Genomic DNA, 23,183 nt, shown 5'->3' on the forward strand with positions numbered 1-23,183 from the left:
CAAAAATGCAGTCAGCGAAGTGGGTCATATGCAAATTTTTAGTTATTAGTTCTAAATATCGGATTATGGATGCAGTCTCATAACTGACATATATTCCAACTTTTTGAAAATATCCCATAGTGGTTCGCTGTGGCGACAATATTGACACATAAACCATACATCCAAATTTACGTAAATGAAAAATCTTCAAAATTACCCCTTGCACTAGTTGTATAGGTGAATAGATGTTATAGGAGGATGATCTATAATTAATGAGAGCTGTTGCATATAAGACTGCATGTCCCTAACATGTAGTAGGTAAATTACAGTACTGCAACAAAGGTCTAGCAATAAACTTTATTTTTTTATCAGTGCTTCAGCTAGTCCATTCTGAGTGTGGATGTGTGGTACATTATGTTCAACTTTAATCCCTATACCAGTGCAATAATCATCGAACATTTTAGAAATAAATTCTTTAGCGTTGTCCATTCTGATGGATTTCCCTCAATGGTCAGGAAAAATATTCCTGATCTGTATGATCTATGAGATTAACTATGCAAAGACGTGGTTGTGGGTAGATAATAGACATATATGCGACTACTTTGAGGATGCGTCTATTAATACCATAAAGTACCGAAACGGGCCAGAAAACAGCTGAATAGAACCACAAATATCCCCCTGAATTTGGTCTAGAAATCCAGAGATTTGTTCTTGTACCTTCAAGGTAGACTGTCTTCGTATTGATTTCCCGATAGCACATATAGGGCATATAAAATCTTCCTGATTCAGAAAATTCTTTACATTTATGTTATGACCTTGTTTCTCATCATTCTATGACCAAGATTGTCGGTGTATCAGGAACCAGGGGTCCCCGAATCCCGAGGCCAGGCCAGCCATCCGCCACATGGTGCCATCCCGCTAGATCTCTCTTATGGGATGAGGAAAGGCCAAGTCCCGGAAGAAGGTGCTCGGGGCCACGGTCGGTGGCCCCCGAGTAACCCAGTACCCCGATGATCCACGGAATCCGAGTACCGGGAAGAAAGTGCTCGAGGAGGTGCCCGGTCACCCCCGAGCACCCTAGTCCCCCGACGATCAGAAGAGCTAAGTTCCGGGAGAGAGTGCTCGGGGCTGCGTGTGGCAGCTCCCGAGCGCTCGGTTCCCAGAAGATCTGTACAAGAGTGCTCGGGAGAGAGTGCTCGGGGCTGCACGTGGCAGCCCCCGAGCACTCGGTTCCCCGAGGGTTCATCCAAGAGTGCTCGAGAGAGTGTGCTCGGGGAGGTAAACAGTACCTCCGAGCACCGGCACCCCGAGGACAAGGATGGGCATTCTCGGGAGAGAGTGCTCGGGGATGTGAACAGTACCCCCGAGCACTCGGTACCCCGACGACTCAGAAAGGCCCCCGAGGGGCCTGCCGATGAGGTGTCAACCAGCCAGAGGTCCGAGGCCGCATTTAATGAGCGTGCGTGGCCTGACACCTTTAACTGCTCCCGCCGCGCTCAGCGTCAGTTCCTGCCACGTTTTGGCAGAGAGACGTGGGGTCATTAATTGCACAGGTCACGTCCCGTGCCATCCGGCTTGTCTCAGGATAACGTCGTGAGGATCAAGGCGTTCCGTCTGCCGCACTGCTGTGGCAGGGGAACAAGACAGGACGTGCACGCCGGGTTGCTCTGCGGCTACCCGGTGGGCCCTCTCCACGGCGCCCGTTGCCAGGGCATTTATGGTGACGGGCGACCGGGCGTGCGACGCATTTTCCACCCCCGATCACTTCACCCAGAAGAAATGATGACACCCTTTCCATTTATGGCGTCTCGGAACTCGAGCCCCCTCCTTTTCGTTCGGGGCATGTCGTGGCCGGCGAGTACTTAAAATAGCTGGCAACACAGAAGGGAGAACAACAATAAGAGACAACACCAAGAACGGCGAAAAAACCCCAACCCCAAGACGAACCAGACCCACAACGAGAGTCCGGGAGTAGACACGAAAAACACAGCGCAAGAGAGATACTGTGAGCAAGATTGAGCACAGTTCCAGCCGAAGAACAAGGAGCCTCAAGCTCATAGTTAGGCCAACATCCTTGTAACCAGCAACATCCTTAAGGGACTTCCTCAGGACAGTTATAGCATCTATACAGAAGTAGGGTATTACGCCCCCGTGCGGCCCGAACCTGTCTAAATTCCGGTGCATTTACTTCTTCTTGCACTGGGTCGTCACCCCCACCACCGGCCGTTGCATTCATTCCCATTTATTTCTCCGACGAACTTATTCAGGATCATCCCCCCGGCCGAATCTCTAAAAAGGGGTCTCTCAGGATCCCTGCGACAGGAGTTAATCCTCCGACAAAGGTGATCTAATGTCATAAGAGAATAATTCTACACTACGAATGAACACTTCAGGTGCTTTAATGCGAGTGTAGTACAAGCTACTACTCATGAAGAGAAGTTTTTTAATATTCTCACTTCACTATCACGCTTAGTTATGAGTAGGTGCTCTTTACCATCTTCTTCACCGGTTTCTACTTGGAGACCGTTAGCACGAATATCTTTAAAACGTAAGAGATTTCTTGTAGATTCAGGGTACAACAATGCTTCTTTGATGTGCAAAGTAGTTCTCATATGTAGTATGACTATGACTCTTCCAAAACCTGCTATTCAAATATCACTACCAGTGACAGTCATCACTTTACAGAGCTATTTCCAATAGACTAAAAATATATCTTTTCTCTTAAGATGGTATTTGTGGTTTCACTATCCACAATATACACTTCCTCCATACGGACGCTACACATATTCTATTAAATACTGAAAAATATTATTTCCAATTAAGCTTGCTCTTCTAGAGCTTTCATTAATTCAATCAATTCTTCTAAATTTGGCAACTAAATAAATGGCTAATTACTCTAATTCAAGATAGAGTCTCTAAAATATTCGGCCACTTCTTTTTCAATGGCTTTTTTTTGCTTTATCATTTATGGCATCTTCTATGGCAGTGGAGGAGGGCAAAGTAGAGGCCTTTGCATTCTTCATTAGGAGGTTTTTTACTGTCAGTGTGGGAGCATCATCAACTTACATATGAGATATTTTCCTTTCAATTACGGCTACTTTATCCACTTTCATCCCCACTACAATGGTGAGGTGTGCTTCTAGATACTCCTTCTTATTCTTCCGGTATGCTTCTACAACATACTTTAGTACTTTATAGATTCTGGTTCTGTTCACCATATGGCTTGACTCATTTCTTTGTCTTGCCATAATCATCACCAGGCTTAACCTTGTCTGCCACCACTTTCCTTCATCCTTCTCCCGCTTCTTATTGCGGTTCTTACGTGCTTTGAAAAAGTTGTTATTCACTTCTAGGCCATTGCTCTTGTCTTACGGTTGGGATAAGAAGTTTTTCTTTATGACTTCGTCATGAACTTTATGAAGCTGCAACACGTCAATCAGTTTAGAATACTTCTTATATTTTGATTGGCAGTGATTACGTGCAAATTCTGCCGCATTCGGGTGGAAAGTGGAGAGAGTCTTCTCAATTTTCTCCTCTTCTGATCTCTTTCCCACAAAGACACAAAAGTGTGAAAATGCGGTGCAACACGGAGTTGTATTCTCTAACATACTTGTAGTCACAGAAAACAGAGCCGGACCCATTCTTGCTATACAAGAGGCTTGATGGTGTTCTTAAGGCGCTCGAAACACTCCTACAGTGCATCCCATATTTGCCTTAGCGCTGGTCATTACCATGTACTCATCCTTCAAAGTAGGAGAGAGATGGTGGCGGGAGAAAATAAAGTGTCTAATCATTCTCATCCTCTGTGGGAACCATTGAAATACTTGTTCCTAGACTGGTGTAGCGCAGAGTCTTTTCACTTTTAGTACAAATTGGACATTCGATGCTCAAGTGAGATAGTTGTAACCGTTTTCATTCAACTCACCGAACTCCTTGTTCATGATGCCAGCCATCTCCATATTCAAATGAAGCAAGTATTACTACTAGTAAAATTGCATCGTGGGATTGCTGCAACTTTTCGATATTTTCTATACTATTATATGAATATTACTGAATTTAAACATATAACAGGCAATTTAAATAGAACAATAACATAGAAATAAATACTTCATAATTACTAAAACATATGCAAATTCAAATTCAAGAGGTACTTTTCTGCAAGAAAAAATATTCTGGGGTTTTCCATATAGCCCGAGGGTTTTTACACAAAATTCCAGAATTTGCTTAATTTTCAGAAACCACAAGATCTAATATGAAAAAATCAGAGCCTATGGATAATTTTCAGAACAATTAGGAGCTTAAATGCAAAAGACAGGGACTATGCTCAGGAAAACCAGGGCCTAAATGCAAAATTTTGGAATTTTCTTTTCCTTTATTTTATTTTTCCTTTTATTTCTCCGATTTTCACCCATGTGCTAGCCTTCTTACATCTCGGCCGGCCTGGCCCATCTGCCCCGATTCAATCCAAACGGCGACCGGCGGTGCACAGTGCGGGGCGGCGCGGTGGCCGGTGCGAGGTGGCACCGACTGCCGGTATGGGAAGGCGCCTGCGAGGGCCAATGCAGGGCGGCGTTGACGTACTCGCAAGGGTGCAGCAGTGCATGGTCCGGGCGGCGGCAGATGGTAGTCGCTTCAAGCGACGTGATGGCCGGTAGTGCAGGGGGGTCGCCGGATCTGGAGCGCGGTAGTGCTGCAACACTGTTTTGGGCGGCGTATAAGCGCAACGGCGATTCGGCGGCGCGATGACCTACCAGTGTTGCTTCGGGCGGCTCGTGCTCGGAGGCGACATGACGTCCTGTGGTTCCGGTGTGGATGCGCTCCTGGCGCGATCGAGCGCACATCGAGCAGGCGGCCGGTGCGACCCTTCTCCCCCTTTTTCTTTCTCGATGTGTGGTAGTGGCCTTCGAGCCACTGCATATTGTGTTTGGCTGTCGGATTCTCCTAGTGACGTGGGGTTGTGCAATGAGCCCAGGTGGGGAAAAGAACCCCCAACTTTCATGTTGGCGAGGTGTCGTGCCCCCTCCCTTTTGTTTTCTTCTTTTGGATCTCTGCAGAGAAGGTTGGCCACCAGTTTCCCAGGCGACGGTGAGTTAGAGGGGCGACCGTCGGTTCCAGACTGGTGACGAGGTGCAGCTATGGGCCCCACCATGACTCCTACGTGATGCTATAGATCTGTTCTAGGATACTCTTCATGCTAGATGCGATGTTTTCATAGATTCACTACTGTTCATGCGATGCGATTCTAGATCTGTTTTGACGTAAAAACAATAGTAGCGAGAATACGTACTAAATCGATCATACCTTTCATTCTTGTGAACAGATTTGTGCAACGTAGAACATATAAGCTAGGTCATGACCTGTCCGCTTGACGACGATGTCGATGCAATGCAGATCGAGCACAGATAGATTTGTTCCGCTAGCTTGGTCTCCGGTAGAGCTTTGTGCTGATAACGTGTTAAGAAATCATTGCTACCAGGTGTAGTCTAACGATCATTCGAGAAAACAATTATAAAAAGAAATAAAATATAGATGAAAAACTATTTATTCTTTATTTATATGTATTTACAATAAGTGATATTGCCTCATATATATAATAAAAATCCCTAGAAGATAGAATCTATCTTCAAGAAATAAAGATCTATTTAAAAAAAAATCAAATGTTTAAAGAACGGATACAAATTCTTTTGTAAAGCTACATATTCGCTAACACAGAAGACGATTAAGTTATAGCTTTTCCGGAAAAATATCCTCAAGTTGATGGTGCGGAGTTCCATAAAATCAAACAGGGAAAACACAACACCCACTGAATCTGGGGCCCAACGTCAGAGAATTTTCTTTTGTCCCTCCCATTCCTCCTCCTTCCTCGCGACGTCACCCCTCCCAGGCTTCCACCCTCATCCCCCGTCTCCGCCCGCCGTCGCAGCGTGCGCCACCCCCTCCCATCATCCGCGTGCGTCGCCGCGCCGAGATCCCTCGTGAAACCAGGCCCAACTCAACTCACTCGCGAACGAGCCGGACGCCATCCGACCCCGCACGCGCGATGGCTCACCCGATGCGCGGCTCCGGGCCGCTCCGATCCAGGTAAACACTATCCGAGGTCTGGGTCGTTAGGTCCGATTCTCAGTCTCTGCTGCTTCCGGTGTTGTCCGTTGATTATTTCCTCTCGGAACCGCGATAAATATGGGTTCTTGGGGTTGCAGGAACGTGGCGACTTCGGACGAGATCCAGCTCCGGATCGATCCGGTTCACGGGGATCTTGACGAGGAGATCGACGGGCTCCACTCGAGGGTCCGCCTATTGAAAGGGGTAAGGTTCCCCTTCCCTCTTGATCCTTTCCAGTACTCGATTTTGGTTACGTGGTACGCTCGATGCTCAATTGTGCCCTTGTCGCCGCAATTTGGAAGCTAGAAACCTATTTGTTGTGTGTACTGTTACACGCGCGTTGTAGATTTTGTACGTAGCTATGCAAGATATATTTCGTAGCTCATCAATTCGTTTTTGACATGTAATTTGATTCGTGATATAACGCTTGGTGGTGGTGCAGCTTACTAGTTTCTCTAAGTTGGTTCTGCCGTCCTTGAACTTAGAAGAATTGGGAGAAGGTGAACTTGAATTGGGACCATCTCAGGTGAATAAGGGACTGCTAGTTTGCTATGACCTGTGAGGTGCTAGCAAGGTTTCCAAAACCAGTTTTAGATTTTTTTTACTGGACTTAGGTTTTTTCTGGCCAGTCCCAACCCTATCTTGGACACTTTCATTTTACTCTCAAACATTCATCAATTTCCAACTTCCAACAAGTTCTATTAGCATCTAGAGATAAACCAGCGAACAGCCAAAAACATCTTAAAATAACACTCTCACCGGTACCTACAGTGCTCCTTGTACCCACTGGGATTTCGGTTTCCCAACGGTTACGGCATGTTACTGCTGGGTTTTGGAGCACAAGAATTTCATGGAAACACGAGACTGGAAAATGCTAGTTTGGTATGAATTGTTAGCAAGGTTTCTAAAACCAGTTGTTTAGACAGCTAAGGTCTAGGCTGTCCTGAAGACAAGAATTTCATGGGAATTTTGCAGGAATGTTACGGGAAAATTCCCAATTTCCCACAGGAATATGAATTTGTGTTCCAATGGGTCTCTAGTTATTTAATATAGTGACATAGTGTTATCAGAGTGGTTTTGGTGCAAAACTCTCACAACTGATGTGATCTGGGGTGCTTGGAAATGCAATATATGATTTGGGGTATGTTAAAATCAAATGATCTACTTTGGATCTGTTCCGTAACAGCCACTTTGTGAGATCACCATACATATTCCTCATTATGTGCCACAGTTTCATTGTGGGTTTCCATCTGTAAATCAGAAATTCAGGATCCTTTTGATTGTTTGTTGTTCCTGAGTCCTGATCCACTATTAGATTTTCTATGATTAGCTTCTCGATAGCTATAGGTACTCATTGATTTCTACTTTCTTTGATTTCCTATGATTGTTTGGTGATTCCATTCAACCTCCATGTTGATGTGATTCCATGGACTTATTATTACTTTAGGCCTTGCTGTTGCAAGCTATCTCACATGTACAATTAGTTGATGGTTGGTTATTTGTATTCTCGTTGAACCAAGATGAATATTATACTGCATGCAGGTTTTATATCAAATGTTTCAACAAATAAAGGAAAATCCTTCAATTAGTGACTGTTCATTTTTGCTATTGTTACTTATAAGCTGTTCCTTAGAATATTACAAGCTGCTGACGTCGGACTTTGTTCTCAGTTCCAGAATCTAAGTTTTGGACTTTTGGTATTTGATTTTTTCTCCAGGTGGCCCAGGAGATAAATTCTGAAGCCAAGTTCCAGAATGATTTCCTTAACCAACTGGTACTGTTCCCTTCTTTTTCGTATTAACCTCGTTTACTCTGGCAACTAGTATTATATTTTGGTAGCCTCTTGGTTATATTTTGGCTGTCCCTGATGGTTAGTTGGCGAACATTTATCCCTTTTTTCTTTTTTTATATGTATTTGTTGAATCCTACCATCTCCACTTTTAGACCTCGTCATATGATTTTTCCGACAACATTTCTATGTACCATATTCTACATTTGTGTCTACATGTGAAGGGAAGTAAGTATTCAATTCAGGAGTTCCATGTGTTCTACGATGTCAATTATTTTGTATGATCATGAAGGTCCCTTTGATGAACCCTAGCAAACTGTTGCGTATAATTGCATTGGTTCTTTAAGCCCCATATGTGTTCTTTTGTTGAGTGATATAACAGCAATATCATTACCTTCGGAATAGCTTATCTTCGTTATGTTGTCTGACAATCTGTATCCTAGTTACGCTCTGACTTTTGTTATCTCCTGTACATGTACAGCAAATGACCCTTGCAAAGGCTCAGGCTGGAGTGAAGAATAACATGCGAAGGTTGAACAAGAGTATCATCCAACAGGGCTCAAACCATGTTCTCCATGTTGTCCTCTTTGCTTTATTTTGCTTCTTCGTTGTCTATCTCTTGTCAAAATTCTCTAGAAGATAGTTTTATTGTCAAGTGCCATCAAATCTAGGATACCATGAGTTGTATGTAGTATTAAGAAAACGGTGCCATTTGTTGTACTTTTATCTGGTGTTGTAGCCTCTGACTTTGTGTCACGGAACAAACCAGGAAAAGAAAAAAAAATAGTACCCTTATAAGATCACTTCTAACCTCATCCACTGATCTGTATGGCCGAGAAAACTGTTGCACTTGCTAGTCACATTTAGGCATTCAGCAGTATCCAATCTTGTGTTTTATACAATCAAGTTTCTTCCCGTCAGGCAGAGATTTGTATTACGCAAATGCTCTCCCTTATGTGTTTTCACCTGTTGCATCCCCCAAGAGTGTAAGCAACGTGTTGGGTTAGGATAAGAAGTAACATAGGAGCAATAGGACTTCTGTTGATCATACTGAACTGTGCATATCATTCTGCAATATCCTTGTAAATGTAACCTGACATCATCGTTCGGAACGGTACATAGCTTGTATGCCAATCCATTCTGAATTTGTTTTATAGGATTGTAATTTCATTTTAAATGGTCGTGGGGTGTATAGATAACATCATGATTTTAGTGAAACGTTTCGTGTGTTGATATTAGTTGCTGAAGTGGTTTTTCCTACCGTCATGTACAAACTATTTCTGATGTTCAAGAGACGCAAACCGTTGCTTTCAACATTGATACATACATGGGAAAAAAGTTTACTGACCACCGTTTTTTTACATGTGTGGTGTTACTTTACCTGATGTAACTGAATTCAATTGAGGCAAGTGGAGTTTTGAGGCTGGACAATGCTAGTGGAAGCCGTTTCATCCTGAATAATGGTGCTGCGAATGCGCATATTTCTATCCATTTCTAATCTGAAATGGAAGAAGTCAAGAGTTTTCGTCAAAAAGGGTTTTATCATTGTCATCTCGGGCTCAAAATGGCAGAATAGAATGGGGTTCTGATAGTTGAAAGAGACCACAAAAGAAACACTAACCTTTCTAGGAGAATCCTATCGCTTCAGAGTTCATCTTTTCGAACGAAAATCGCTTCAGAGTTCATATTTACTATCCTTGTTGCCTTTCTGGACTTAGTGGCTTAACAAAATTGAAATTCTTACACTTCCCTTGAGACATGTATAGATCTCCATCTAGTACACTAAAGTGAGATAGCTCCAAAATTTTGTTTTGTTTTACAGTCCAGAATGTTCACTAGTGTTTGCTTCAGTGCATGTTAAGAGCAGCGTAACACTGGTTGCGACCTGCACGCTTCAGTATTTACATATTTTTGGTCTCGAGTGTGCTACCCTTGCGTGTAGAGTGCAAGATAATTCGTCGTTGCATTGCATTTTCAGAAAGTGAGCATCTTCAATTTGATTCAGTATAGGATGAATTTAGCCCAATTTTTGCGAAAAAAAGAGACCGTAAATTTCCACGAGTTCCTCAACTGCGTACACAAACTTTTAAACCTTTCTACTAGACTTCTAACCCAGTTATCATTCAAAAAAATCTCACTCTCTTCTCTCTCCCAGGTATCCACAGATAAACTCACCAAACGTGTATGCAATGCCCATTAGCCACGAGGACACAATTTACCTTACCGATTGGACAAGCATTACCAAAGTTCTAACAAAGGGCATACTGATATTTGCATATATGTTCACACCACAATAAATCCATCTACGTATCTCTTACTAAAGTGTACACTAGAAACTTGGCTAGAAGTGCTGATAGTCTTAGTACTATTTGCTTTTTTTTTTAAATACAGTAAGGGAGACTCCGACCGTGAAATTGATGAGAACTGGTGTTGAACGGGGCTCGAACAGGTGACGCGGGCGCAACAACGCGCTCTGACCAACTACGCTAGGTGCAGCTTCATCTACTATTTATTTATATTGGCTGACGTGCGTCCATTTTTCCTCCATTAAATATATTGTACATTGTAAAATAACATTAGTTATCTCTGTAAAATGGTCCTAAGCCCCACATGAGCATCCTCACATATATTACTTTTTTATTGTTATGGTATGTTTGGTAGAGTTACAGCTCTAAAAATTCTTAGAGCTGAGTATTCTTTACTTAGAAATTTAAAGAGCTAGAGCTAAAAGTGTACTGAATGTGTTTAAGTGAATCATCTTGTTTACATTTAGACTAAAAATAGATACTTAAATTATTTTATATTAACTTATAAATATCAGATTTAAGGTGAAGCTGAGAGATATAGCCCTATCCAACAGAATCTGAGCAAAATTTCTTCTACTAGGATCGATCCACCGTCACCTACCACACCAGTTTGTAACCACTGTGGTGTGTAGCAAGTTTCAAGGGTGACACAACTGGGCTCAGCCTCTATAAAAGCTCAGGCTGCGAATGCATTCCTTCACCACGAGCTCACACATTCATCGGCAATGGCGTCCACGATCAACAGGCTCTTGCACCACATAGCACTGTTCCTCCTCCTCGCGCAGCTCACCGATTCAGCACTCGTCCCAAAAACCGACAACCATCCTGACCACAAGCCTCAGCAGTCGAACACCTACATCGTCCATGCCAACTACCTCGCCAAGCCGCCCCACTTCGCCACGCCGGAGCATTGGTACCATTCCATGGTGGCCGCTCACTCCCCTCGGGCCGCCAACACCAGCGGGCGAATCTTGTACACGTACGGCACCGTCATGGACGGCTTCGCCGTCCAGCTCACTGGCGACGAGGCCCGGCGCATGTCCAGCGCCCCCGGCGTCTCCGCTGTGTACAAGGACAGGTTGCTTTACCCTCAGACCACGAGATCGCCGGGGTTCATCGGCCTCGACCCGACGAACGGCGCCTGGAATGCGACGGACTTCGGTGACGGCGTCATCATCGGCTTAATCGACACTGGCATATGGCCGGAGAGCGCGAGCTTCAATGACAGTGGGCTCGGACCCGTGCGGCCGAGCTGGGGGGGCAAGTGCGTCGACGCCGACGACTTCAGAGCCAGCTTGTGCAACAACAAGCTGGTCGGCGCCAAGGCTTTCGACGCTGCCGCGAAGGCTATGGCGGGGATCAAGAGCAGCGGTACTGTCCCCTCACCGAGGGACAAGGTCGGACACGGCACGCACGTGGCCTCGACAGCCGCCGGCGCGGAGGTCCCCGACGCCGGCCTGTACATGTTCTCGCAGGGGACTGCCAGGGGCATAGCTCCTAAGGCGAGGATCGCCATGTACAAGGCGTGTGGCATCCATGGCTGCTCTGAGGCGGACATCGTCGCGGCGGTGGACGCCGCGGTGAAGGACGGCGTGGACATCATTTCCATGTCCCTCGGAGGCCGTCCGAGCCCCTTCCACGACGACGCCATCGCGATTGCCACGTTCGGTGCCGAGCGCAAAGGTATCTTCGTCGCCCTCGCGGGCGGCAACGAGGGCCCCGATGCATCTACGGTGAGCAACTCGGCGCCGTGGATGACCACCGTAGGCGCCGCCACCGTGGACCGGCTGTTCCCGGCAAACCTCACGCTCGGGAACGGGGTCGTGCTCGCCGGGCAGTCCCTTTATACCATGCAGGCCAAGGGCACCGGCATGATCCAGCTACTGTCCACCGAATGCGGCATGATGGAGGCGGCGCAGAACTTCACGCCCGACAACATCATGGGCAAGATCGTGGTGTGCACGACCAAAGCAACCACCCCGCATGGCATTATGGTGCAGAATGCTGGTGGAGCCGGGCTAGTTGCGGTGGACACTTCCAGCTGGTCGCGAGATGGTATCCCTGCCAGGGCCTTCACCCTTCCGGCTCTCACTCTCAGCCTCACCGCCGGCAAGAAGCTCAAGGCCTACATGGCCTCGGTGCCGAACCCGGTGGCGTCTTTCAGCTTTGGCTGTGAGACTGTCACCAGCAAGAATCGGGCGCCTGTGCTGACGAGCTTCTCGTCGCGGGGGCCCAACCTGGTCGCCCCTGAGCTCCTCAAGCCCGACGTCATCGCGCCGGGAGTGAACATTCTTGCGGCCTGGCCCGGCGACGCGCCTCTGTCGGGGGATCCCCGCTTTGACGACGGGAGGAGAGCCCCCTACAACATCATCTCGGGGACATCCATGGCGTGCCCACACGTCGCCGGCGTCGCGGCGCTGATCAGGAAGAAGTACCCCAGCTGGACGCCGGCCATGATACGGTCCGCGCTGATGACGACCGCCGGGACGCTCGACAACAGGGGCAGGGACATCCTCGACAACGGGGTCACCTACGGCAGCGTCAACACCACGGTCGCGACTCCGCTGGTGGTCGGAGCCGGGCACATCCACCCGCAGCTCGCGCTGTACCCGGGCCTGGTCTACGACGCCGGCGAGCGGGACTACGTCGACTTCCTGTGCGCCATGAACTACACCGCGAAGCAGCTACGCCTGTTCGTGCCCGACTTCGTCAAATGCACGAGGACGCTCGCCGGCGGCCCCGCCGGCCTCAACTACCCATCGTTCGTGGTGGTCTTCGATAACCGCACCGACGTTCGCACACTGACGCGGACGGTGACCAAGGTGTCGGAGATGGCCGAGACGTACAATGTCACCGTCGTGGCGCCGGAGCATGTGAAGGTGACCGTCACGCCGACGACCCTGGAGTTCAAAGAGCGGAAGGAGACGAAGAGCTACACGGTGGAGTTTAGAAACGAAGCCGGAGGAAACCAGAAGGCAGAGTGGGACTTCGGGCACATCATTTGGGAGAACAAGGACCATCGAGTCAGGAGCCCTGTGGCCTTCCAGTGGAAGAACACTGATGATTTCCAGTAGAAGCTTACAGTAGAATAAGAAACTGAATGGACTGATCGATGGCATGTTGATGAGTTAATGATTGATCATGGAAAAAATCAGTATCATGTATTGTGAGAACTATCGATGTTGACCATTGGATACTGTTAAATTTGCTTGTGTTCTTCTAACCTCTCTTTTAGCTCTGGTGAGTGCTTAATTGACCTTCATTTGTTGCATGGAACAAATCAACGCAAATTGGTAATGTCTGGCATGTCTACATTCTGATTGAAGTATAAATCGAACTAATTGCACACGAATGGCAGCACAACCCTATGATTCCTTATCAAGCTTCAGAGTGTCTCTTGCAATGTGCAGAACAGCACTGCATTCCCATCCTTGTCAAACTTTCCCATCTTCCCGAGATCTCCTCGGCCATGGCCAGAAGAAGAGATAGATGGCCGTGATGTATCTGGATCTCCATCGTCGCGGCGAATCGACGGACTTCCGGCACTCCCCCTTCGCCGCCGGATCCCCTCTCCCCCGCACGCGCCCCTCGTACTCCATGCGTTGGATCGGCGAGTGTGTAGCTGCCGGGAGGAGGTTCTCTCTCGTTGGTGACAGGCAGCTCACGCGACATGTTTAGGATCCGGCTTCGTGCCCATGGTAACTGTTCTTTGTCGACCTGGACGAGGAATGCTGCGATCTTTCGAGTTGAGGCCTTGAGCCTTCTTTTTTTTGCGAGGAAGAGGCCTTGAGTACTGTGATACTGTAACCCCAAGAGTTGAGGCCATCAGGAGGTGCGGCTTCGTTCTGCTTCTGCCCAAAGAGTGCGGCTGAATCTGATGTGGAAGAACTGATGACTTTTTAGTGTATAATAAACCAGCGATTAAATTATATAGTTAAGGCTTGAAGTGATTTTATGTTGATGAGCTGATCGGTCATGTAAGAATCAGCATACTCTGTAATGACTTATGAGAGCTATCAATGTTGACAATTTGATAATGTTTTACCTGCAGATGAGAGCAATTAAATTTTCTTGTGTTCTTTAAGCTTTATTGGGTTTTTCTTTTCAGCTTTCCTACTCGGCTGCGCCTAAGCCTTGCACTTGTGTGTAAACATGAGATAATTGCAGGCAGCTAAGCGCCTAAGCAAAGCAAGGAAAGCCTTGGGCTTAACATAATAAGCTACAAACATCTGTCTACTGGTCACCTTCCTCAGCTCTGCGAGCGATCATTCGAATTACTTTGCATTCACATGCTTCTGATCATTCAGATAGCTCTGGTACATCGTACTGAACGAATTCTTCAGCGCATGTTCTCTTGCAGCGAAAGCCCAGACGTGCGCAAATGCCTGCAGTTCTTGCTACGGCTCCATAGCACCACAAAGGCAGAAACCAGATCGGAGACGTGTACAATGTGCAGTGGAGAGTCCAGACATGCAAAGACATCAATAAACCTAGATTGAAAGTTTTGTCCAAGGATAATAAAACTTGAAACAGCTTAGGCATCCACGTTAATTCCAAGCAAAATAGCATGTCCATGACTCGAAAATGTCTTATTGAAATGAGCTCATGGTAGGGTGATCCTGAAGAAGGCCACGCCATCTTCACACTAAAGACAGACGAGAAAAAGAAAAGGAAGCCTTAGTAGCCAGCGAAACGGCCGTACCAATACCAAGGAATTGCTCGCTATTACCCCACGAGCAACAAAAATAGGTTTTCCAATGTTTTTTCTCTACTGTACCAATTCTTCTCTCTATTCTACCATTCCACGCTGCTTGAAAATTTCGAACATAGTAGAACCAATCTTTGCTGGTGACTCAACGACGGTAACACCAGCCTCTCTGAGTGCCTTGATTTTGTCCTGGGCGGTACCCTTTCCTCCAGACACAATTGCTGCATCATAGTTCATAACAAAGGATGAAACTAGATTAGCACATGTAACACAATTACAGACCAATGAAACTTAATTAGCACATATTATATGAGGCTCGATTAGTACGTGTAACAAACTAATAGTACAATCAAAATCAGCAGGAGCAGCCGAATGCATAACATCAGACTATCGTGAGTTAATGATTCATAGAATATTCAGGAGTGCAAACCAGGTTGTCACCACGAGTTTGATGAATGTCATAGCAGTAAGAAGGAACTTTCTCAATTTGGTAGACATGGTTTCCATACTTGCAAAATACAAAAATACATACATAATTGACATGCATCCACCCTGGTCCAATACTAAAATCGGAGAAGTATTAATCTACTTTTGTTATCTATTGATATTTGTAAAGTGATTACATCTCCATAGAGCTTTTTTTTACCTGAACTGCTACATACAAAGTGACAGACTAATGCGGATTCATCAACAATAAAATGGCAACATAAGGTTGACCGTTTATCTCAGATACCAAGCAAGGATCATTTTTTTTGACTTCATACTTCAAAAGGTTATACAATTGAATGGAGAAAATATGTAAATCAGAATTACAAAGGAAAAAAGAATAGATGTCTTGCTAAGTTGATACCTCCAGCATGACCCATGCGACGGCCCGGGGGTGCCGTAAGTCCAGCAATGAATGCAACAACAGGCTTTTGTGTTTTGCTTTCCTGAGGCATTGCATAACAGCTTAAGTTAGTATAAAGCAAATGCAACTTTATTCAGTACAAATCAAAAGAAAAAACAGAAAAATAGAAGTTGCACCAATCAAGCCACTAGACATGCAACACTAACAAATGCAATATCATAGCTGATTGATGATAATTTATCCCTTCATGAAATCAAGAACACAGCAGCGTATGATTTTTAACTTCTAAACCTGACCGCATACAGCATCAAGTCATTCCATGTCACATGAAAAATTTATTGAGTTCATTGCAGCTACCTAAGGTCTATGGCGAGAGTGGGTTGGCCACTAGGAGTTTTACTAAAACTGAATGCACGTACCATTTTGATAGTGCTAAATACATGGGTTAGATGAGCTGCTTCGCCAAAATGCAGTTTTTTTAGGACCTGTGCGGACTTCTTAGGGTTGTGGGAGCACATATGCTTAGGCTAAACCAATTCCAAGGCATCAAGTTTAGTTATTGGCTTCTCAAAAAGCATAAGCTCCCTTTCCAGGCTGCAAGGTTAGCTTAAGGCTTCGACATTTGCAAGTGTTCACAAGCTGTGTTTATCAAACAATATCTGAAGCTTTGTACAATAAGCTAGTTCATCATCTGCAAACATGATCTAACAGCTAGGCCAAAAGGGCCTTCGGGAAATGTATCTGCAAAATGCTTTGGTTCCATCGTGTCATCAGCGCCAAAATACTTTTGAGACAACAACAATTCGGAAATATTTTGCGAAATAAAGGCCAATAACATCGCAGACATGAGCACTTCTTAATAAGTATGAAAAGCGAACAACAAAATTAGATAACTCTAGAGCTTCCTATATGTAAAAATAGTGCAACCGGAATCTTTAAGAAAGTTACATAGTCGAATTACTGAGGATCGTCTTGCTATAAATATGTAACAAATAGACTTGTTTTTAATTTCTGTCACACTTGAACTGCGATAAGGAACATTAAGAATCATGAACCTTAATATATAAATAGGCAGGTCATGATATTTTGAGTGCTCATAACTGAAATTGCTTGAAACTTCACTAGTTCATGATGGAAGGGGTGTTGCAACATGCAAAGAAATATCACACATAATACAGAAAAAAGGCCATCTTGACTAATGCCAGTCCTAACAAACTCTTACCTGGATGAATGTTGCAGCATCCTCCTCAGCAGTACCTCCAATTTCGCCAATGAGAACAATACCTAAAAGGCACAGAACAGTACTCATCAGTGAAAACAATACATAAATGGGATGGAGATTTATCAACCGAAAAATGCATAGAGGTATTGAAGAATCAATAATGTAGTTGAAGTATTCAAGGACCATAAATACCAAATGTACGGGATTAACGATACATGGAAGAGTACACAAGACAAAAAGTGACATCTCGCAACTAAATGAAAAAAGATGAGCTTTTGCTTAAAATTGTGAAGCCTCAGTAGCAAAAGGTGTACCTTCTGTCTGAGGATCGTTAACAAACTTTTCAAGGCAATCAACAAAATTAGTGCCATTGAACGGGTCACCACCAATGCCCACACAAGTTGACTGCCCCAAGCCTACAGCTGTTGTTTGAAACACCTGTCAACAAAAATCAAATGCGCCTTAGTGAAACGTATTCCCTGATTAGGAGCATACACAAAAATAAATTAATAACAGGCATACCGCTTCATATGTCAAGGTACCAGATCGGGATACAATCCCAACACGCCCTGGCTTGTGGATGTAACCCGGCATAATTCCAATTTTACATTCACCAGGCTTAATGATACCAGGGCAATTCGGCCCAATCAATCGAGTTTTTGATTGCCTATTTAGTGCAGCCTTCACTTTCACCTAAAATTTGCAAAGAGGGCATTATGATGATCACCTCATGGAGTTCCATTAACAAAGCAAAATAGACATAATTATGCTGTGACATGAGTTAATAGCAACACGCATGGAATAGATCCTAAAAGGAATATCGGCAAACAGACTGCTCAATGGCCCATGCCAGTAAAATTCATGGCTCTTTGAAAAATTAAACCTCATCCTGCTCACCGGAGCATATTAACATACTACCTATCCATCTGAATAAGATGACATTGATCACATAGTATTTTCTAATGTTTGTGCCAAAACGAATTGCAATTTACATGCACAGCTATATATGACCCAAAAATCATATGGCATTGAGCAAATTCCCAAGTTCAGAAGACAAAGCAATGAAAGTAACTAACAAAACACTGAAATGGTTAAAAATTACCATGTCATGCTGAGGGATTCCTTCTGTAATGCAGACGACAAGGTCGAGCTCAGCCTCCATTGCCTCCATTATAGCAGCAGCGGCAAATGGTGGTGGAACATATATAACAGATGCATTGGCTTTTGTTTCAGCCTTAGCTTCTGCTACGGAGTTAAACACTGGGAGCCCTAAATGTTCGGTTCCACCTTTCTTAGGAGTCACTCCACCCACCTGTTACAACGAAACGAACCATAATTAAATAGAGTGCCACCAGATAAACAGAATAAGAAGTACAAGAGAGTCAGTTAAAAGTACATTATAAGACAAAACTATAATAAACACTGAAGCATTGTTGAAACATGCAAAATCTTTGTTTAAACAATTTGTGCAGCTCAGACCTATTTTAGTTGTACTCGTGATAATACTAGTACAATACCATATGGCGGACAAAAAAGGGTTCACATCTGGGCCAATTACATTGTCAGATACAGTGCGCTACAGTTAATTATCTGAAACTACTGGTCAAAATTAGAACATGAAACCTCCAAGCACCAAACCAGCTCCATGGAAGCTATCACAAGTTTAACCAAAGATTCAACATGCCGAGTTCCTTACTTCCTTCTCCTTGTGTAGGGACTGTAGCCCATTTACATAAACAGATCATAAATGAAACTTATCTCTATCCCACTTATTGAAGAATGATGGTATCTTCATATGTGTGTTCTTTTTAGTTAGATTGTACTAGAAAAGCTTGAAACATTTCAATGCATTCATGATAGACATTATTTCTCATGCAATTCTAATTAACTTGCATCTTGGTTTGCAAAACACCAAGTAAACCATGAAACCTGGTTTTTGCTGAGGATCAGTTTTCTCAATTCACGATACATCAATTCTTCCAGTCTTCCTGACAAAGGCTGGCTCAATGGATCGCGCAGTGAACAGTGGCACAAATTACTAGACAATGTAAATTACATATATCGACTCAGCAAATTACAACGGAAAGTAGTGTTTCGCCGTTCCACCTACGATTTCAGGCCTTGTACCACATAAATATGGACTTACGATAGCACATTTTGCCTCCAACACATCCAGTTAAGGTATGCCGCTAGCACCGTTCGTCCATTCCTTTCTGAATCGAAATGTAAAGTAGCGCCGGGCGGGAAACGAAACCCTAAGACCTAAAGAAATGGAGATCGGCGACCGCACACCCACGAGATCGCACAGTACTGGGCTGCCACAAACCCTAGAATCGCACAGAACTAGATGCACGGGTCGAGGAACACATCGAAGGGAGAGAAGGGGTGGAGGCGGGGGCATACCATGTTGGTGCCGTACTCGATGGCCTGTTCGGTGTGGAAGGTGCCGTTCTTCCCCGTGATGCCCTGGCAGATCACGCGGGTGCTCTTGTCGACGAACACCGCCGGCGACGGCGCGGCAGCGGCGAAGCCCCGCGCGTGGAAGAGACGGGCGGCGGCGGACCCCAGCAACTGGGACGCGCGGCGGGTGGAGGCCATGGCGCGGTGCTGGCGGCGGCGCGTGCCCCCTTTGTTCCTTTGTCTTCGGTCTATACTACTCTTCTTGGGCCTCGCGATCCAGGGGAAGTTGAGGAGGGGTCAAACTTCGCCTTCGACCCCTGCAATTTCGTTATTTTCAAAAGTAATCAAATCTCAAAGTAACCAAAGGTTTGCTACTTTTCGATCATCTTTTCGAGCCAATGAAGTTTGAAGTTTGGACTATGCGGGATTTAAAGTTTGTAGAGTAAAATGAAGGAGTTTAGATATATATTTTTTCAATCTAAAATAAGAATATGATATATCAACCACAGACCTTGATATGTACACAAATTCAGCTCAAATAATATATGGAGCTAGGGATAACCTGCTCTAAAATTTCTTAGAGCTATTGCTCTGTCAAGAAGACTCTAAATCTAACGATGCATACATGTTGTTTTGTGAGTGAGGTGTTAGATTTGCAGAAAATCTTCATAAAATCGTTTATATATAGTATTTCAACTTCAAGTTCACTGGTATAAAACTTTAGATGACTCATAGATAAAAAGTCTCAAATGATTGAAAATTAGCAGAGCCGAATTCCTTTTCAATACTGGTGTCCTAATCTCCCAGAGTTATGAAGTAAATCCAGCCATGTCTTCCTAATCTAACATTACGATATTGTGTAAGCATTTTGGGATAAAGTCTAGTTCTCATTGCAAATATTCTTTCTATTTGTATGTTGAAACGACTAAGAGATTTATATTTGTGGTGGGAGGTAGAGTTCCCTTACTTGGTGAAACTAAAAATCAAACTATAGTATACTTGATGATATCCTCACATTGTTAATAAAGATTCTTAATGTAATATTTAGTTTTCAAAAAATTAGATTCATGCCACTTCAAACACATGCAAATTCCTCCATGCAATGTGTGGATCACCATTACTCGTGCCCATAGCTCCTTTCCACAAAGTTTTCCAATGGGTAGGCTGATTAGTATGCACACGATATACGTCCTCATCAACTTACCTATGCAGATCATGATGATGATAAGATCGATGGGCTCCACTATAGTGTTACCAATCGCGTCATAGTGTTCCACTTCAAATGCCTTGATATTGAGATCCTCACCCCTATTCGAGATCATATATATTAGGACAGGACCAAACCGAAGGTCTATCCGATCTGATTTGAATAAAAAAATCACATAAACATTAAACCAGAGGAAAACCGGTTAGACCTCCGGTTTGAAGAAAATTGTCGGCTCGTCAGCAAGTGGAAGGCTTTAGGTGTGGTTCAAGGAAATGGAGAGAAACGTTCATGTGAGGGGTTTTGAACCCACAACTTGATGGCTGGGATCGAAGTTTGTAACCAACGGTCTACTTTGCACCATGTGTTGGATATTGAGCGCAACCGGTTGGACCAATGAACCATTGAACCGATCCTACTAGCTATGTTAGAGAGGCTCCTAGAGGGGAGCTCTCGTGCCTACCTGTCACGTCCCAATTTCTTAATCATGCATTTAAGCAAAATTATGCCTCTTAAGCATTATGCTTAAACTTTGCATAATGGTAATCCGGAGCGCTAATGCACTTTATTAATAATCATTTGGATAAGAGAGAAAGTTGGGGGAGAAAATAATGAAAAATGCATTAGAAATACATATTCTCTCTACATGTGGGCCCCACATGTGGCCCCACTCCTCACCCACTCCCTCTCTCAAGTGGGCAGCAGCTCACTTACCCTCTCTCTCTCCTTTACTCACTTCCCACGCTTTTCCCCAGCTGTTGCAGCAGCAGCTCCTCCTCCCTCCCCCTCTCACTCAAGCTCAAGCACTCACTCTCTCTTTTTCTCCAAAATTCGAGCTCAAGTAGAGGATTCAAGGTATGCATATGGTACCATTGCATTCTCTAGATCATAAGCTACTCATCCATCCAAACCATTTTCGTTTTCGTGGAGGAATCGAGTAGTTCTTGAAGTTCTTGGCATTCTTGAGCTTTTTGGAGCAAAAATGGAGTTTTGGTTGAATCTGAGCTCTAGAGTCGTGTTGGTAGTTGATGAACAGGTTCTAATACCTTTAGACTATCCCTAACATGTTCCCTTTAGGCTTGGAAAAGATCACAACTCGAATCGACCAAAAATCCACTCGAGAATAGCTTTTCTGTATAGCTCAGATACTCCAAACTCACCCAGATACTCCGGGTTCAGCAGATTTTGTCCAATAAATTGTGTTCAAAATTGCTTAGGGTTTAGGGTGCGAATTTGGTTTAGGATCCTTTGGATAGGGCTTGTACATGTTTGTGTGGCACGGATTTGTAAAATGAGTCAAAACACCCAAGTGGAAAAATCGTGAAGAAACCAAGTCTGTATAGCCCGAATTATGCGGACAAGCCCGGAGACTTCGGGTAGTTATGTGATCGCGTAACCGATAGCTCTGGTCAAAACCTCAATCGGAGTGTTCGGTATATTCCAGATAGTCCGGACTAACCCGGAGGTTCCGAGTCAAGTTAAAAATGATGCTAACCGAAAGTCTTTTCCAAAGGATGGCCCGGATACTCCGGACCAGTCAAATAAATAAAAAGCAGTAACAGAGCACCTCTCCCGGAGGGTCCGAGCCCGGATACTCCGGATGGATGTTATTTTTCAGGTTTCGTTTAGATCATTTAGTATTGCATTGATTCGTATATCTTATACTTCTAGCATGTTGTTAAGCATTGCGGCATGCATTGTTGCACTTCATTCATACTCATGGCATTGCACGCGTTATTCTTTTTAGAGGACGTCGAGCCGGTGATCCAGGTGGACGAGGGAAACTTTGGGCAGCCACTTGAATAGCAAGGCAAACAACTAAGCATATTGATTCCCCTTGTGAAATTGGATAAGTCTAAAATTGATGAAATATGCTTATATATGTATGCATGTTTAGTGAGTCATTGTCGGGTAACAATAGGTAGAACCTATGCCGATTGCATTCTTCTACCTTAAATACTTGTGTATTTACATTCCTTGTAGCCTTGAGATGTTGTCAATGTCTAGGTATAAGTTCGACTTATATGCTTAGCCATGCTTAGGACCTTCTTATGATTATATACACTTGTTGAGGTTGAGATGGTTTTATGAGTGGTGAGTATGAGATGAGGTGTGGGCGGTGCTAGGAGGTGTTTTGTGCTGCCCGGATGTGGAGTTTCCCTGGGTAGGCCGGTAGAGGAAACCGGACACCATAGACCGCTTTACGCCAGTTAAGCACTGATCATCGGTGTTGTTGAATTTAGCACTTACCTTACTCATTACATGCCGATCTAATGGTAAGGTGATCCGAATACCTTCGCAGCTGTCGCTTTTTGGACTTGGACATCGACGGTGGGTTTGTAGCGGTACTAGTTTGCTCCGGGAGTAATTCTAGTATCACCGCGTCGAGCGATGTATGATCCAAACGGTTGGGGCTGGTTGGGAAAAATTGTTACGAGTACCCCCTTGTGTGCACTTTGGCCAGTGGCACAAACCGAATGGTCCTCATGTCGTGTGGGTCCAGCAGTATCTCCCTGTAGGGTGTATAAACAGTTTGAATTATCGCTCTCTTGGTCATGAGTATGCTTCTGTCGATCTGCATCGGTCGTATAGTTTCAAGTATGGTTTGTGGTTTGGTATGTCG

At 44.6% G+C, this 23,183-nt stretch overlaps 3 protein-coding genes across 3 annotated transcripts; 2 read left to right on the forward strand and 1 right to left on the reverse strand.

Annotated features, from left to right (window-relative positions):
* Positions 1-5,777: 5,777 nt before the first annotated feature.
* LOC133893530 (bet1-like protein At4g14600) lies at positions 5,778-8,785 on the forward strand. The gene is made up of 4 exons (XM_062334566.1): positions 5,778-6,060; positions 6,180-6,285; positions 7,799-7,855; positions 8,352-8,785. Exons 1-4 carry the CDS (start codon positions 6,020-6,022, stop codon positions 8,511-8,513), a joined length of 366 nt encoding a protein of 121 aa, XP_062190550.1. The 5' UTR covers positions 5,778-6,019; the 3' UTR covers positions 8,514-8,785.
* A 2,104-nt stretch (positions 8,786-10,889) lies between these two features.
* LOC133893378 (subtilisin-like protease SBT1.8) lies at positions 10,890-13,250 on the forward strand. Its single transcript, XM_062334384.1, has one exon. It carries the CDS (start codon positions 10,902-10,904, stop codon positions 13,248-13,250), a length of 2,349 nt encoding a protein of 782 aa, XP_062190368.1. The 5' UTR covers positions 10,890-10,901.
* A 1,441-nt stretch (positions 13,251-14,691) lies between these two features.
* LOC133893278 (succinate--CoA ligase [ADP-forming] subunit alpha, mitochondrial-like) lies at positions 14,692-19,632 on the reverse strand. The gene is made up of 7 exons (XM_062334267.1): positions 19,360-19,632; positions 18,059-18,268; positions 17,479-17,649; positions 17,271-17,394; positions 16,957-17,018; positions 15,735-15,816; positions 14,692-15,105 (listed from the first exon to the last, which is right to left on the reverse strand). Exons 1-7 carry the CDS (start codon positions 19,552-19,554, stop codon positions 14,966-14,968), a joined length of 984 nt encoding a protein of 327 aa, XP_062190251.1. The 5' UTR covers positions 19,555-19,632; the 3' UTR covers positions 14,692-14,965.
* Positions 19,633-23,183: the final 3,551 nt, after the last annotated feature.

Source organism: Phragmites australis, chromosome 15 (genome assembly GCF_958298935.1).
Source record: "Phragmites australis chromosome 15, lpPhrAust1.1, whole genome shotgun sequence".
In the NCBI taxonomy this organism is placed as follows: Eukaryota; Viridiplantae; Streptophyta; class Magnoliopsida; order Poales; family Poaceae; genus Phragmites; species Phragmites australis.

Bases quoted from the DNA above. Each gene is read 5' to 3' on its own strand.
- LOC133893278 (XM_062334267.1), bottom strand. From the start codon at position 19,554: ATGGCCTCCACCCGCCGCGCGTCCCAGTTGCTGGGGTCCGCCGCCGCC. The intron at 18,269-19,359 runs GTATGCCCCCGC...TCGTTGTAACAG, and splicing joins TCGAGTACGGCACCAACATG to GTGGGTGGAGTGACTCCTAA. The intron at 17,019-17,270 runs GTACACCTTTTG...TGTGCCTTTTAG, and splicing joins TAACGATCCTCAGACAGAAG to GTATTGTTCTCATTGGCGAA.
- LOC133893378 (XM_062334384.1), top strand. From the start codon at position 10,902: ATGGCGTCCACGATCAACAGGCTCTTGCACCACATAGCACTGTTCCTC.
- LOC133893530 (XM_062334566.1), top strand. From the start codon at position 6,020: ATGGCTCACCCGATGCGCGGCTCCGGGCCGCTCCGATCCAG. The intron at 6,286-7,798 runs GTAAGGTTCCCC...TTTTTTCTCCAG, and splicing joins GGGTCCGCCTATTGAAAGGG to GTGGCCCAGGAGATAAATTC. The intron at 7,856-8,351 runs GTACTGTTCCCT...GTACATGTACAG, and splicing joins ATGATTTCCTTAACCAACTG to CAAATGACCCTTGCAAAGGC.